Source organism: Heptranchias perlo, chromosome 5 (genome assembly GCF_035084215.1).
Source record: "Heptranchias perlo isolate sHepPer1 chromosome 5, sHepPer1.hap1, whole genome shotgun sequence".
Lineage (NCBI taxonomy): Eukaryota > Metazoa > Chordata > Chondrichthyes > Hexanchiformes > Hexanchidae > Heptranchias > Heptranchias perlo.
This window is the reverse complement of record NC_090329.1, coordinates 65,753,538-65,770,500: the sequence shown is the minus strand read 5'-3', so window position 1 is coordinate 65,770,500 and position 16,963 is coordinate 65,753,538. Positions and strand designations below refer to the sequence as shown.

General features: G+C 44.8%; 1 protein-coding gene across 1 annotated transcript in view; it reads left to right on the top strand.

Annotated features, from left to right (window-relative positions):
- The first annotated feature begins 2,405 nt into the window (after positions 1-2,405).
- opn5 (opsin 5) overlaps positions 2,406-16,963 on the top strand; it is an 87,021-nt gene continuing 72,463 nt past the window's right edge. Inside the window, exon 1 of the mRNA XM_067983788.1 lies at positions 2,406-2,550. Coding sequence (XP_067839889.1) covers positions 2,418-2,550 — 133 coding nt within the window. The 5' untranslated portion in view covers positions 2,406-2,417. The remainder of the gene's footprint in view (positions 2,551-16,963) is intronic.

Genomic DNA, 16,963 nt, shown 5'->3' with positions numbered 1-16,963 from the left:
TGGACACTTCTTATGGCCACGTCCACTTCAGCCACAGTTTACAGTGCGACATAAAAGGGACAAGACTTTGGCGTATCTGGGTCTCGCCCAGCTTTCCTTCCCCCTGTCCAGATTGTGAGATTTTTGGACCCTTTTTATAGTGTGATTTCTAGGGTAGTGTCAATATGTGTTCATTTTCTTTCCGTTGTTTTATTTTGAATTAATGTTTTATGTTTCTTTAACATCAGTAGTTGACCAGTGCATGGTAATTTAGATTTTAATTGCCTGTTCAGCATTTGAGCTGTCAAACATTTCCCACTATTAGCCCTTACTTATAACCTGTAAATTACTGGCAGAATCGGTATTTGTCTGATGTCCTGTGCATTTAACTGATGTCACATTGGCGCACCTAATGTACCATCCTGATTGACTGTGGAAGAATCATGCACTTGCCTACCATCATATACCCACTTTCTAGCCAATCGGAGACTGTTGTGTTGATTCAAAATTCACCCCGCATAAATACTAAATTGATGCAAAAAGGACTTTGAGCTCGATTACTTGCAGTAGAAAATGTGAGCCAGCCTTCTCCAGCAGCAACAGCATCTAGTTTGAAAAATAAACCCCTTTTCTACAGTGACATTTTGTGACAAGCAGAGCTGTCAATATTGGGCAAATTAAAAGTGTCCAGTTTTGAGTAACTACTCAGTCATGTGCCAGTGGCCCAGCCTCCTACCAAACAATTTCTCCATATTTCCCCGGCAACCATACCTAGAGCCGCTGACACCGTATGAGTGACATGATCACGAAGAGTGACACTTGTTGAAAACCCATTGAGACACATGGGAGTGAGTTTTATTTTTATTAGTTACATATGTTAAATTAGACTACACTTTCAAACCGAAGCTAGCAGATCTCCTGTGGCGCTGCACCCGGTGAGTCAAAGGATTATAACGACAGGAGCGTTATACTACACAACACACAGGCTGGAGCATCTGTGGCACTTTTGGCAAAGTTGCAGCGGAGTAGCTGGAGCAGCTCTGAGGAAATTCCTGGCCACAATTTTCCATGGCATTGCTCACCGAATGTTACCTGATGAATCGAGCTGACACATCCGAAAAGTTGACGGTTCATGCCTCATTAAAATCCGAATGTATTAATGCTAACGCATTGAATACTAATATCATACAGCAGAATTCCAACCCTTGGAGGTAATAGGTTGCCTGTACAATGCATGCAGCAGCTTTTGATTCACAGTGGAAATCCACAGGACATTCACATCAGGGATTTATTGTAGCTTAAGCCAAATTTCTTAACTTGGAACCCTAGAAACCAATAGGTAGAAGGTTTTTAATTACAAATCCAAATAGTATAAGCAACTCCATAAATTTTACCGTTGAGCAATTGCAAGGATTTCACTTCAGATCACGAATGCAGGATTTCAACACAACAACAATAATCATTTGCATTTATATAGCACCTTTAACGTCCCAAGGCACTTCACAGGAGCATTATCAAACAAAAATTTGACACCGAGCCATGTAAAGGGATATTGGGACAGGAGTCAAAGAGGTAGGTTTTAAGGAGTGTCTTAAAGGCAGAGAGAGGTAGAGAGGTAGAGAGGTTTAGGGAGGGGATTTCAGAACTTAGGGCCTAGGTGGCTGAAGGCATGTTGGAGCGATGGAAATCATGGATGTGCAATTGGCCAGAATTGGAGGAGCACAGAGGGCTGGAGGAGGTTGCAGAGATAGGGAGGGGCAAGGCCATCGAGGGATTTCAACACAAACATGAGAATTTCAATTTCACGGTGTTACCAGACTGGGAACCAATGTAGGTCAGCGAGCACAGGGGTGATGGGTGAACGGTCATTGGAGCGAGTTAGGATATGGTTCAAACTGAGTGTAGCTGAAAAGATTATTGTTGCAGATTATAAATTTGGTTTTGAGTAGACTGGAGAAGCTGGGGTTGTTCTCCTTAGAGCAGAGAAGGTTGAGAGGAGATTTGATAGAAGTGTTCAAAATCATGAAGGGTTTAGCTAAAATAAATAAAGATGAACTGTATGCATTGGCGGAAGGTCCGAGAACCAAAGGGCACAGATTTAAGATGATTGGCAAAAGAACCAAAGGCGACAGGAGGAAAGTCTTTTTTACGCAGCGAGTAGTTATGATCTGGAATGCACTGCTTGAAAGGGTGGTGGAAGCAGATATAATTGTGGCTTTCAAAAAGGAATTCGATAAGTACTTGAAGGGAAAAAAATTGCAGGGCTACGGAGAAAGAGCAGGGGAATGGGACTAACTGGATTGCTATTACAAAGAGCGGGCTCGATGGGCTGAATGGCCTCCTTCCGTGCTGTAACCATTCTATAGTTCTATGATTCTATGAAGAAAAAAATTATTAACAGTTTTATGTTTTTGTTTAAGGTAACGTATTGTATAAGAATGACATCCAGTGATAACGCCACAGTTCCTCACTCTGGTTACCTGCCTCCCTATCTTCTCCATGAAGATCCGTTCACTTCAAAACTGTCCTGGGAAGCTGATATAATAGCAGGATTTTACTTAATAATCACAGGTAAGACAATGCACGTTACTTTACTTTTCATCTTGGGGCCTGTTTGTGATCAGGACACAACCTGCCAAAATGCATGTATGTATTTAACAAAATGGATTACTGCCTGAATTAGCTATATTCACTAAAAGATTACATTTACTATTATTCAGGTGTGCACACATTTTTTTCTGTCTAATTGATGTGCTGTTCCCATACTGATGAATATTGGTAATGTATTGGCATATATACTGTAACAATCCTGATGGACTATGCAGTCGTGGTTCCTTCCATCCCTGGGAAAAGGAGGAGGAAGTTGAATATATAAGAGAAAATGTAGAAGATTCTAGAGGGAGAGTGGAAAGTCAGAGATGGAGGGTAAACTGCTGTTTCTGTTGTTGATATAAAAATATAAGAAATAGGAGCAGGAGTAGGCCATATGGCCCCTCGAGCCTGCTCCGCCATTCAATAAGATCATGGCTGATCTTCTACTTCAACTCCACTCTCCCACCATATCCTCATATCCCTTGATTCCCTTAGTGTCCAAATATCTACCGATCTCAGTCTTGAATATACTCAACAACTGAGCATCCACAGTCCTCTGCAGTAGAGAATTTCAAAGATTCACAATCCTCTGAGTGAAGAAGTTTTTCCTCATCTCAGTTCTAATTGGCTGACCCCTTATCTTGAGATTATGACCCCATTTCTAGACTCGCCAGCCAGGGGAAACAACCTCTCAGCATCTACCCTTTCAAGCCCCCTCAGAATATTATATGTTTCAATGAGATCACTTCTCATTCTTCTAAACTCCAGAGAACATAGGCCCATTCTACTCGATCTCTCCTCATAGGACAACCCTCTCATCCCAGGAATCAATCTAGTGAGCCTTCATTGAACCCTCTCTAAGGCAAGTATATCCTTCCTTAGATAAGGAGACCAAAACTGTACACAGTACTCTGTGTGGTCTCACCAGAGCCCTATATAATTGCAGCAAGACCTCCTTACTCCTATACTCCAACCCCTTTGCAATAAAGGCTAACTTACCATTTGCCTTCCTAATTGCCTGTGTACCTGCATGTTAACTTTCTGTGATTCGTGTACAAGGACACTCAAATCCATCTGACTATCAACATTTCTTAGTCTCTCACCTTTTAAAAAATATGCTGTTTTTCTATTCTTCCTACCAAAGTGGATAATTCCACATTTCCCCACATTATATTCCATCTGCCACCTTCTTGCCCACTCACTTAACCCGTCTATATCCCTTTGCAGCCTCTTTGCATCCTCCTCACAGCTTATTCTTCCCCTAGCTTTGTATCGTCAGCAAACTTGGATAGATTACACTCGGTCCCTTCACCTAAGTCATTGATATATGTTGTAATCAGCTGAGGCCCAAGCACTAATCCTTGCGTCACCCCACTAGTTACAACCTGCCAACCCCAAAAATGACCCATTTATTCCTACTCTGTTTTCTGCTCATTGACCAATCCTCAATCCAGGCTGATATATTACCCTAAATCCCATGAGCCCTAATCTTGTGTACCAGTTCCCTGTTTTCTCTCTCCCTCCTTTCTTGAATAGTGGGATTACATTTGCTATGTATCATTATTGCCAGTTATTCTTGGAAACACTGAGCTGGATTTTCCTCCGCTCTCCCACCCCAAACTAGAAGGGTTAGTAGCAGAGATGTTAGAAAAATGGGGCATTGAGGCCAACAGGGGAGGGAATTATCAGGCCTGCTCTTCTAGTCATAGAATCATAGAAATTTACGGTACAGAAGGAGGCCATTTCGCCCATCATGTCTGTGCTGACCAAAAAAGAGCTATCCAGCCCAATCCCACTTTCCAACTCTTGGTCTGTAGCCTTGTAGGTTACGGCACTTCATGTGCATATCCAAGCACTTTTTAATTGCAATAAGGGTTTCTGCCTCAACCACCCTTTCAGGCAGTGAGTTCCAGACCCCCACCACCCTCTGCGTGAAAAGAATTCTCCGCAGCTCCCCTCTAAACCTTCCACCAATTACTGGTTATTGACCTCTCTGCTAAGGGAAATAGGTCCTTCCTATCCAGTCTATCTAGGCCCCTCATAATTTTATACACCTCAATTAAATCTCCCCTCAGCCTTCTCTGTTCCAAAGAAAACAACCACAGCCTATCCAATCTTCCCTCATAGCTAAAATTCTCTCCATTTCCCTCTCTTCTGCCCCTCTTACCATCACTCCCTGAGACCGCCTGGTGGAAGGTGGTAGACTGGGATATTGGCGATAATGGTCCTGATGTCCACAAATGGAAGCAGAGGGTCTAGTAGAGGCCTACTGCCCCTCCAATTTAGCTCCTAGTATTTATCTTTGTAGACCTTGATCTCTGCCAAGGCCTACAAAGACTGCAGCTCCTTTCTTCCTTGGGGCTTTTCAACCCTCTTAATGTATCTCCTCTGGTGCTGCAATGGCATCCCTGCTGCAGCGTCACCTCATTCCCCTCTTTGGCCCCGGTGGGCACCCTCGGTGGCAGTAATCTGGCTGGAAGCCCACTGTACACGTTTCATGACCTTCGACCCAGGAAAATGAGATGGGGTGGGTGGAAATCTTGTCTTGCTGTTACTCCAGCCCAATAAGGAAAATACAGCCCATTATGTTCTATATTCCTAACTGTGTTTGAAGTTTTATTAGGAAGATGTTGTAGATTGTTTTATCCAGTGATTAGTAGGGGCTTCACAATATCTACATTTTGAAATAAGTGGGTGTTACTGCAAAATAAAGCTGTTTAATGATACCAATGTCTTAAATAAGAGTGATATTAAAATTAAAGATATGCAATTATTGACCAATAATTGTTTTGACAAATTGAGAGAAAATATAAATACAACTATTTTGAACCATATGTGATTCTGCTGTGCTTTCATCGACCTATCATATTCTAACAAACTGGATTATAGGGTATTTACTGTAACTGGAAAATATTAACAGCAGTTTTGATTTTAAAAACTGTTTTGAAAGGCTCAATACTGGCTCTGTTGATCACATAAAGAATGGCCACCTCAGTGAGCTATTAGAGGGCAATTGGTGTTCACAAAGCCTTATCCCAGCAAAGACTCAATGGCTGAACTTTCCTCTGGGGTGGCTTTTCCACTGGAGATAGGTCGGGGCAGGAGTTCCACTTGCCGCCCGAACCCCATTATGACCCTAATCTGTTTTCCAGCTGGCCTGGAAAATTAGTGAAAGGAGGAGGAAATTGGATTAAAGGGGGCAGAAGAGCCCTGTAGATTTCTTTTAATTTTAAAAGGGAGGCTCTCACTGAGCTCAGTGCCGTCCAGTAAGAGTCCTGAAGAGAGGGAGAGGGAGAGGTGCCCACTATTAGGCTGTCTCCCTCTAACACTTGCAATAGTGGAATGAGTGTCATTGTTCCAGAGTTTACTGCCAACCCTCTCCTGTTGGTCCCTGGGGTCAGTGGTAGTTAAGGCAAGAGGCTGGGAAATTGCCTGGTTTCCCAGGGAATGTTTCCCGCCCTCATTTAAATGTGCTGGAAGAGTCAAGGGGCAAGTTGCCGACTTTCCTGCTGGTGGGTGCGGGATAGGGATGCCAACTCTAATTGGACGTATTCCTAGAGGGTTCATCGTATGACCTCCCGCCTCCAACTGTCCCACCCAATCAAACAGCCTTTTTTCCCCATTTCCATTATTTTTATAACTAATAAACGAAAGGGTTCAAAGAAAATGAAAAACACAGGGCCTGGTCACATAGGACATAGAAACGAAGGAACAGGAGTAGGCCATTCGGCTACTCAAGCCTGTTCTGCCATTCAGTTAGATCATGGCTGGTACAGCAAGCAATGAGGAAAGCAAATGGCATGTTGGCCTTTATTGCAAGGGGGTTGGAATGCAAGAGTAAGGAAGTCTTGCTACAATTGTGCAGGGCTTTGGTGAGACAACACCTGGAGTACTGTATGCAGTTTCATAGAATCATAGAAAGGTTACTGCACGGAAGGAGGCCATTTGGCCCATCGAGTCTGCGCCAGCTCTATGCAGGAGCAATCCAGCTAGTCCCCATAGCCCTGCAATTTTTTTCCTTTCAAGTACTTATCCAGTTCCCTTTTGAAGGCCATGGTTGAATCTGCCTCCACAACCCCCTCAGGCAGGGCATTCCAGATCCTCACCACTCGCTGTGTAAAAAATGGTTATTCCTCATGTCACCTTTGGCTCTTTTGCCAATCACCTTAAATCTATGTCCCCTGGTTCTTGACGCTTCCACCAATGGGAACAGTCTCTCTCTATCTCCTCTGTCTAGACCCTTCATGATTTTGAATACCTCTATCTAATATCCTCGCAACCATCTCTGTTCCAAGGAGAACAACCCCAGCTTCTCCAGTCTATCCACGTAACTAAAGACCCTCATCCCTGGAATCATTCTAGTAAATCTCCTCTGCACCCTCTCTCAGGCCTTCACATCTTTCCTAAAGTGCAGTGTCCAGAACTGGACACACTACTCCAGCTGTGGCCGAACCAGTATTTTATAAACGTCCATCATGACTTCCATGCTTTTGTACTCTATGCCTCTATTTATAAAGCCCAGGATCCTGTATGCTTTTTTAACTGCTTTCTCAATCTGCCCTGCCACCTTCAACGATTTGTGCACATATACCCCCAGATCTCTCTGTTCCTGTACCCCTTTTAGAGTTGTGCCCTCTAGTTAATATTGCCTCTCCTCGTTCTTCCTACTGAAATGTATCACTTCGCATTTTTCTGTGTTAAATTTCATCTGCCACGTGTCCGCCCATGCCACCAGCCTGTTTATATCCTCTTGAAGTCTATCACTATCCTCCTCACCGTTAACTACCCTTCCAAGTTTTGTGTCATCTGCAAATTTTGAAATTGTGCCGTGTATACCCAAGTCCAAGTCATTAATATATATGAAGAAAAGGAGTGGTCCCAGCACTGACCCCTGGGGAACGCTATTGTACACCTCCCTTCAGTCCGAGAAACAACCGTTCACCACTACTCTCTGTTTCCTGTCACTTAGCCAATTGTGTATCCATGTTGCTACTGCCCCCTTTATTCCATGGGCCGCAATCTTGGAGATAAGCCTACCGTGCGGTACTTTATCAAATGCCTTTTGAAAGTCCATATATACACCGCATCAACTGCATTGCCCTCAACTACCCTCTCTGTTACCTCATTAAAAATACTCTATCAGGTTAGTTAAACACGATTTGCCTTTAACAAATCCATCCTGGCTTTCCCTAATCAATCCACACTCGTCCTAGTGACTGTTAATTCTGTCTCGGATTATCGTTTCTAAAAGTTTCCCCACCACTGAGGTTAAACTGACTGGCCTATAGTTAGTGTGTTTATCCTTACACCCTTTTTTGAACAAAGGTGTAACATTTGCAATTCTCCAGTCCTCTGGCACCACCCCCGTATCTACGGATGTTTGAAAGATTATGGCCAGTATCTCTGCAATTTCCACCCTTACTTCCCTCAGCAACCTAGGATGCATCCCATCCGGACCGGGTGACTTATCTACTTTAAGTACAGCTAGCTTTTCTGGTACCTCTTTTTTATCAATTTTTAGCCCATCCAGTATCTCAACTATATCTTCCTTTACTGAAATTCTGGCAGCATCTTCTTCCTTGGTAAAGACAGATGCAAAGGTCTCCTTATCTAAGGAAGGATATACTTGCCTTAGAGGTGGTGCAACGAAGGTTCACTAGATTGATTCCTGGGATGAGAGGGTTGTCCTATGAGGAGAGATTGAGTAAAATGGGCCTATATTCTCTGGAGTTTAGAAGACTGAGAGGTGATCTCATTGAAACATATAAGATTCTGAGGGGGCTTGACAGGGTAGATGCTGAGAGAGCTCCTTGGCTGGAGAGTCTAGAACTAGGAGATGTAATTTCAGGATAAGGGTTCGGCCATTTAAGACTGAGACGGGGAAGAATTTCTTCACTCAGAGGGTTGTGAATCTTTGGAATTCTCCACCCCAGAGGGCTGTTGATGCTGAGTCATTGAATATATTCAAGGTTATTTCTTATGTCCTTATGTTCTGATCTGTATCTCAACTCCATTTACCTGCCCTTGGTTCATATCCCTTGATACCCTTGCATAAGAAAAATCTATCGCTTTCAGACTTAGAAATTTTAATTGACCCAGCACCCATAGCCTTTTTAGGAGAGAGAGTTCCAGATTTCCACTACCCTTTGTATGAAAAAATGCTTCCTGATTTCACCCCTGAATGGCCAAGCTCTGATTTTAAGATTATGCCTTCTTGTTCAGGATCCCCCCCACCAGAGAAAATAGTTTCTCTGTATCTACCCTATCGAATTCCTTTATCATTTTAAACACCTCAATTAGATCACCCCTCTTCCTTTTAAATTCAAGGGATTATAAACTAAGTTTATGCAATCTAGTCTCATAACTTAACCCTTTAGGCTCTGGTATCATTCTGGTAAATCTGTGCTATACCCCCTCCAAGGCCAGTATAATTTTCCTGAGGTTCGGTGCCCAAAACTGAATGCAGTACTCCAGGTGGGGTCTGACCAAGTTTCTGTACAACTGGGTTCAGCTGCTTTTCCACCCTGATCTGTGATATGCTGGGGTTTCTTTTGGAATTGGACGGGTTGTTCTTGCATTTGGCTCCTTGCAGCCTGACATGAGAAATGAAGGTGGAGCTGGTGGTTTGATGTCACCTCTGGTGCCCCTATTATACTGCCCCTATACTTTCAATGGGTAGGCGTACAGTGCTTTCCAATGATGTAAATTGGGCCCACCAAAGGAGCAAAGACCAGTTTCCCTGTAAGGAAAGCAACTTTCCTAGAAAGGTACCTGTTTTTTTCACCGCTTTAATCTTCAGCTAGACCTGCCACCTCTGTACCCAAGCAGCTGGCCACTATTTTTGCTCCCCACCACCTAGTGGGTGCCCCAGCTGGACAAACATCACTGAAAGTGTCCAACAACTAAATGCTAAATGCTTGACCCCAGGATTTCGGATGCACCTCACCAGATATTCCTCCACCCCTCCTACACACCCATAGAATATACAGAAAACAGGTGAGGAGATGGGTATAAGCAGAGTGTACTTCACCAAAGAGGCAATAGGGCAGAACTGCCGCCTACTGCATGAAGACTTGCAGTCACGGTCCTCTGCCTGCACTGCTCTCTCTCTGGCTATGAAGGGTCATTTCATGCAGCCGCTATGAATCTCTGTAATCAGCCGAACTGCAGTACAGCAACATCAGGTGACTGATGCACTTTACAGGAGCATCACAGCAAGGAAGGAGCGAGATAGGGCCGTACAATTTTATAGCTTTGCTGGCTTTCCCGGCTTTCCCAAGTTCCAGAGTGCAATCGATGGCAGGCTCCCATAGAACACTCCCTCAACAGAAAAGGCTTCTACTCTCTCAATGTATACATTGTATATGACAACATCAAAGGGTCCTACACATCAATGCCAGATATATTGGAAGTTGTCACGATGCATTCACCCTTCAAAATTTGGCTCTCCTTGACATCTTCATGGAACGAAATCAGGTCAACAGATAGTCCACCCGCTATGACTAAGAATGGCCCAGACAGCAGCAATGGAACACTACAATGAGGTACATGTTTCTACAACAATGGTCCTAAAGCAGACCATCAAGGTCTTAAAGGGATGCTATCACTGACTAGACAGATCGGGAGGGGCTCTGCAGTATGCTCCAGATCATGTGTTACACATAACTGTAGCCCACTGTGTCCTTTACAACTTCATCATAAAAAAAGAGCTGGCGAGTGGTCCTACCTTCGTTGGAGGAAGAACTACATGGAGGAGAGCATCATGATGACCTCCATTCTGAGGACTCCCCAGTGACTGTTGCAAAAGGCATCAGAGTTCATCTTATCACTGAAGTCTTCTCTTCTTTGGAAAACAGTCTAACTTTGATACCCAAGCCCTACCACTTTCTCCTCCACTTTTAAATAAAGGAACATTCACTCAATCCAGTAACCATCCTAGAACATTACCACACATCAATCCTCTTTGCCACCTGCATGCTCATGCTAATAATCATCACCTGATTGAATAAGTCAGCACCAAATAAGTACACCCTTTCCTGTATGACTCTAAACTCCTTGAATACCAAAGCACAATGTCAATGCACATTCTATTTTAATACAGTAAAGTCCAAAATAGACACAAGCCAACCAACTGTTTCCTGACACCATGCTTCCTGTAGGGTGCCAACACGTGCCTTTCTTTCACCTATCTTAGTGCTTCTCATAGGTGCAACCTGTGGGCCTGTATCGCAGGAGATGGTTGGCTGCTCATGCTCTACAAAAGGGACATTGGACTAAGGTGTCCTTCCTGTCATGGCAGCTTGCAGCTGGCAGGGTGCCACTGCTGGCTGCATCTCTGAGGCAGCTTACCAAAGTATTCATGATGTCAAGAAGAAGGAGTGAGGCCAAGAGGGAAAAGTAGATGTGAAGGCATTAGCATGTTTGGAAGGTCTAAGTGCAAGCAGAAAGGAGGTGCAGTAAAGTCATCCCTGCTTACTTATAGAGAGCCGTAGCAATGTGGAAATGGGAGGACTGATAGTACTGAGGTAAAGGCAGCGTCCTGCAGGGCTGTGCAGAGTACGAGAGATGTGAAGCCGAGTCTTACCTTGGTAGTCCTGGTGAGATCATTAGATTAATTGTATTCTGCAATGCAGCCAGGTCTTGGGGGACAATACTAATGCCATTGACATTTTGTGCCATTTTTCTCCATGCCCATTCACTAGTTTGCCTTTGTACTTGTTGATTATCAATGGGGAAGAAGGCCTCCTTTATGATGGGGACTTGCTCTATTAGCATCTCCACCACTGCATTGGAAAGCCCCCTGGCCCTGCTGGAACTCACGTTGCCTTTTGCTCCATTGTCTTGCTTGTCTCTGTTCCGTATGGGAGAAAAGCACCTCCCTTTTAAGATGCTGCTGCTGCAGGCCTTTAAGAAGTGGTTGCACTGTCCACTTTCTCGCCTCCTAATTGGTGAGCTGCTTACTACGAGCACATTTCTCACTGGGAGCTCACCAACCACATTACAATGAGAGCCAATGATCAAAACTGCACGGGTCTCACCCGATTATCCCAGGCATATGGAAATCACACCCATTGTCTACACTTACGTTCAAAGACAGTCAGACTTAATTTATGTCAGTTAACAGTCCGTAGCTAATTCTTTGTTTATGACAGATGATCAGAAGCCAACAGATTCCTGACTTAAAAATAAATACCTGAAATTTCTTTGTGAATTGGAGGAGAAGGATATTGAGCGGGGGAGGGACGTATTTAGAGTGCTGGGTATCAATTGAAGTGCTGTGGCCAAATGTAATCCAGAAAAATTGACATCATTCTCCGCCTTGCTGTACAGGTAAGGTCGCTGAAGTGCTGTGGCACTGAACCCATATCCTGGGGGCAATGCTGCAGGCGTTGACATTATCAGCTACCTCCTTCCAGGCCTGTGGCAATGTCTGCCTGTGCATTGTCTTGCTGTGCAAGACAAAGAGAAGCTGTCGGCATGTTCCCACCTGCTCGAGGTGCTCTTCTCTGCGACTTGCTGATCTCCAAAAAACCTCCCACTAACAGCACAGATTTAGTTGGATATCCTTTCCACTGTGAGCCGGCAGTTTGTGGTGTTGATGGTAGCCATGATGTGGAGATGCCGGTGGTGGACTGGGGTTAACAATTGTAAACAATTTTACAACACCAAGTTATAGTCCAACGATTTTATTTTTAATCCCACAAGCTTTCGGGGGCTTTCCCCTTCCTCAGGCGGTGTGGGGCCTTCCACACCGCCTGAGGAAGGGGAAAGCCCCCGAAAGCTTGTGGGATTAAAAATAAAATCATTGGACTATAACTTGGTGTTGTAAAATTGTTTACAAGCACAGATTTACACAGAGTTAAATTACACCTTGCTTTAAGAGGTGCATTCACTCATTAAATGGGTGCCAGGCCCACCCTCTGATTAGGTGGTCTGCCCGTCAATTAAATTTAAATGAGGCCTGAGCATCAAAATGGTTCGGGCCTCAGACTGATGACATTGGACCATCGCCTGGAGTGAAAATCTACCCTATCTTGCTGCAGTTTTACACTCTCCCTCATTGTGTTTACCTTTTTTTCAGTTTACCTTTTTTTCCCTTTCTTTTCTTCTGTCTTCTCTCAGCTATTTGCAATATGGGAAAAATGGGAGATTGAACTTTGGTTGGGAGATCGAGGTGGGGTGGAGGGGGGGTGGTGATTTTCACCTTGCCACCCGGGCATAAAACTGGCATTACAGATAACAGGCCCAGTATAGAAACCACCTGATTTCATTTCCATTGAAATCCATAGAAATGGAAACTGGGTGGTTTCTATAACGAGCAGTCAATCCTCAATGCCAGTTTTATACCTGGGTAGTTTCTATAACGAGCAGTCAATCCGCAATGCCAGTTTTATACCTGGGTGGTTTCTATAACGAGCAGTCAATCCGCAATGCCAGTTTTATACCTGGGTGGTTTCTATAACGAGCAGTCAATCCGCAATGCCAGTTTTATACCTGGGTGGGGGGGTGGGGGGCCAGTTGAAAATCAATCCCTGGAACTTTGGAGCTTCCATTTTTTTTCAACAAGGCCGTTCTCTGGGGACATTTGGGAGTGCAGAGGGCAGCAGGAGGTCACGATGCGGAGGAGGTTGCAGCGGGTCAGTCGTAAGCGGGCTGCCAAAGGCTGATGTCAGGACCCATCTTTTTTTAAACCTTTCTCTTCATCCAACCACGTACCAGGTTAGGAAGGCAGAGTACTTGCCAGCAGAAAATGCCTTGGGGGGTTATGGATTTACTAAAACTTTAAAAATGAATCATGAGTCCTTTTTAAAAAAAAAAATGCGACCTACACTGGAAGCCCAGTTTCAGTATTACACAAAGGTTGCTTTAATGATTTTGTATACTACTGATCTGCTTCAGTATTAAGAATCTTTATTATTTGAATGATCTGCACATTCAGCTTTGTTCTTGTAACATAATATGCCTTTATACTATCAAAAACATATGATGCTTAAGAATACAGAATAAAGTCAGTTCAAATTTTGAGAATGAGGAACTTAAAGTAATTGAGTAAATAAAAAGTACTGGAGAAATTAATGGGACTAAAAGTCAACAAATCCCCTGGACCTGATGGCCTACATCCTAAGGTTTTAAAAGAGGTGGCTGCAGAGATAGTGGATGCATTGGTTTTGATCTTCCAAAATGCCCTAGATTCGAGAACGGTCCCCATGGATTGGAAGGTAGCAAATGTAACCCCGCTATTCAAGAAAGGGGGGAGAGAGAGGAAACAGGGAACTAAAGGCCAGTTAGCCTGACATCAGTACTAGGGAAAATGTTAGAATCTATTATTAAGGACGTAGTAACAGGGAACCTAGAAAATCATAATACGATTAGGCAACGTCAACGTGGTTTTATGAAAGGGAAATGATGTTTGACAAATCTATTTGAGTTTTTTGAGGATGTAACTAGCAGGGTAGATAAGGGGGAACCAGTGGATGTAATATATTTGGATTTTCAAAAGGCATTCAATAAAGTGCCACACAAGAGGTTGTTACACAAGATAAGGGCAAATGGGATTGGGGGTAATTTATTAGTATAGATTGAGGAATGGTTAACAGACAGAAAACAGAGTAGGAATAAACAAGTCATTTTCAGGTTCGCAGGCTGTAACTAGTGGGGTGCCGCAAGGATCAGTGCTTGGGCCTCAGCTGTTTACAATCTATATTAATGACTTAGATGAGGGGACCGAGTGTAATGTATCCAAGTTTGCTGATGATACAAAGCTAGGTGGGAAAATAAACTATGAGGAGGACATAGAGTCTGCAAAGGGATATAGACGGGTTAAGTGGGTGGGTGAGAAGGTGGCAGATGGAGTATAATGTGGGGAAATGTGAAATTAATCAATTTGGTAGGAAGAATAGAAAAGCAGAATATTTTTTAAAAAGTGAGAGACTAAGAAATGTTGGCAGCTGGAGGGCTTTGGGTGTCCTTGTACATGAAGCACAAAAAGTTATCATGCAGGCACAGCAAGCAATTAGGAAGGCCAATGGTATGTTAGCCTTTATTGCAAGGAGGTTGGAGTATAAGAATAAGAAGGTCTTGCTGCAATTATATAGGGCTCTAGTGAGACCACACCTGGAATGCTGTGTATATTTTGGTCTGCTTACCTATGAAAAGATATATTTGCCTTGGAGAGGGTGCAACAAAGGTTCACTAGATTAACTCCTGGGATGAGAGGGCTATCCTATGAGGAGAGGTTGAGTAGAATGGGCCTATATTCTCTGGGGTTTGGAAGAATGAGAGCTGATCTCATTGAAATGTATAAAATTCTTCGAGGGCTTGACAGGGAAACAGGCTGTTTCCCCTGTCTGGAGAGTTTAGAACTAGAGGTCATAGTCTCAAGATAAGGGATCGGCCATTTAGCACTGAGATGAGGAAAATTTCTTCACTCCGAGGGTTGTGAATCGTTGGAATTCTGCACCCCAGAGGACTCTGGCTGCTCCGTCGTTGACTATATTCAAAACTGAGATCAGTGGATATTTGGACACTAACGGAATCAAGGACAATGAGGATATGGTGGGAAAGTGGATTTAAAGTAGAAGATCAGCCATGATCTTATTGAATAGTGGAGCAGGCTCGAGGGGCCATACGGCCTACTCCTGCTCCTATTTCTTATGTTCTTATGTTAACTATTGTTTCCCATCCTTGGCATCATCTTGCTGTATGGTATCTATGGCTTTAATATCCTTTCTATAACAGGGTGGCCAAAATTAGATATATTACATTGTCTGTGGTGTAACCAATATTTTGTATCAATTCATCATTACTCTTATTGACTATCGCTAGTAATTTCGTGAGTGTTCTTCTGATTTCCCACCAAGATCGGCGGAAACTCCAGAGATTAGGGGCCCGATTTTACCAGGGGTGCGGGTTGTCGGCGGGTAGGCCAGCGGGCGCATTGAAAACGCGCCCGGTGAAATTAGTGGGTTGCCCGCGTGATCGTAGCAGGCAACACATTAATTGGATCCACTTACCTGCTCCTCCGGGTTCCCTGATGCTGATCTGCGCGTTGGGCGGGCTGCACATGCGCAATAAGATCTGTCAGCTGGAGGCGCTCTATTTAAAGGGCAGTCCTCCACTGACAGATGCTGCCACAAACAGCAAAAATTACAGCATGGAGCAGCCCAGGGGGAAGGCTGCTCCCAGTTTAATGATGCCTCACCCCAGGTATCAATACATGGGGTGAGGAGGAGGGGGAGGACAGAGATCTTCCCCCCCCCCCACAGCGGGCGGGAGGAAGCGGCCTGCCTCTGCCACCAGGAAGGCCTGGCTCGAGGTGGCAGAGGGGGTCACCTTCGCCACCAACATATCGCCCACCTGCATACAGTGCAGGAGGCGCTCCAATGACCTCAGTAGGTCAGCCACAGTGAGAACACATAGTCTTTCCCCTACACTCCGTCTGCCACATCACCGCCCCCACCCCACATCTCCTGCACTGCCAACACTACTCTGTCACATCACTCCTCACACCCAATCAAACCTCATCCTCATCTTACCTGCACCTACTCACCTCGCGAGTACTCAACCCGCCACTACCACGCAACCCAATCCTCATACAATCTCATGGCTCTATCCCATACTCACCCTCTCGTGCATCTCTCTCACGGCCAGCCTCACTCAACCTGCCACCACCTGTGCTGCAGCCACAGGGCATGCATCACATATGTGCAGTAGGAAGCGTGAGGCAAACGTGTCGTGAGCATGAAGTGGATGCACAAGGGTGTTTGAGGGTTTGTCATGGTTCTTACTTCTATTGAATTAAAGAACAACTCACATCACACATTATATTGGCACCACTACTGCCATGTCTTCGTGAATCCTGTCCGGTTTGTGCAATAATGCCCGCTCCTGGGTATCCCTATGAGGACCCACCACTGATGCCACCCAGTGTGTCACTGCAGAGTGGGTATAGGTGTATTTGCAGGGCTCTTCTGCGCAGGCGACTGAGAGACATCGGGGATGTCCCCGGTTGCAGCCTGGAAGGCTGTGGAGCAGAAGTTCGGGAGGGCAGTGGTGACTTTGACAGCGACAGGTAGGAAGATGGTGCACGGGCCAGCCAGGAGCAGCTCGGCATGAAAGAGGCTTCAGATGTCCACGGCTACATGTCGACTGACTCTGAGCCTCCGTGTGCACTGCTGCTCAGAGAGGTCCAGGAGGCTGAGCCTCGGTCTGTGGATCGTGTGGCGAGGGTAGTGCCCTCTGCGACGCATCTCTCTCTGCGGTAGCCCTCCCTCCTGCTGTACAGGTGGATGTGTCACAGCACTCTGTTGTGGAGCTCCACGTGTCAGAGGTGGACGGCGTGGATGGCGAGGCTGGTGAGGCTGGTGATGCTGTTCGCCCTCCGAGGAGGTCA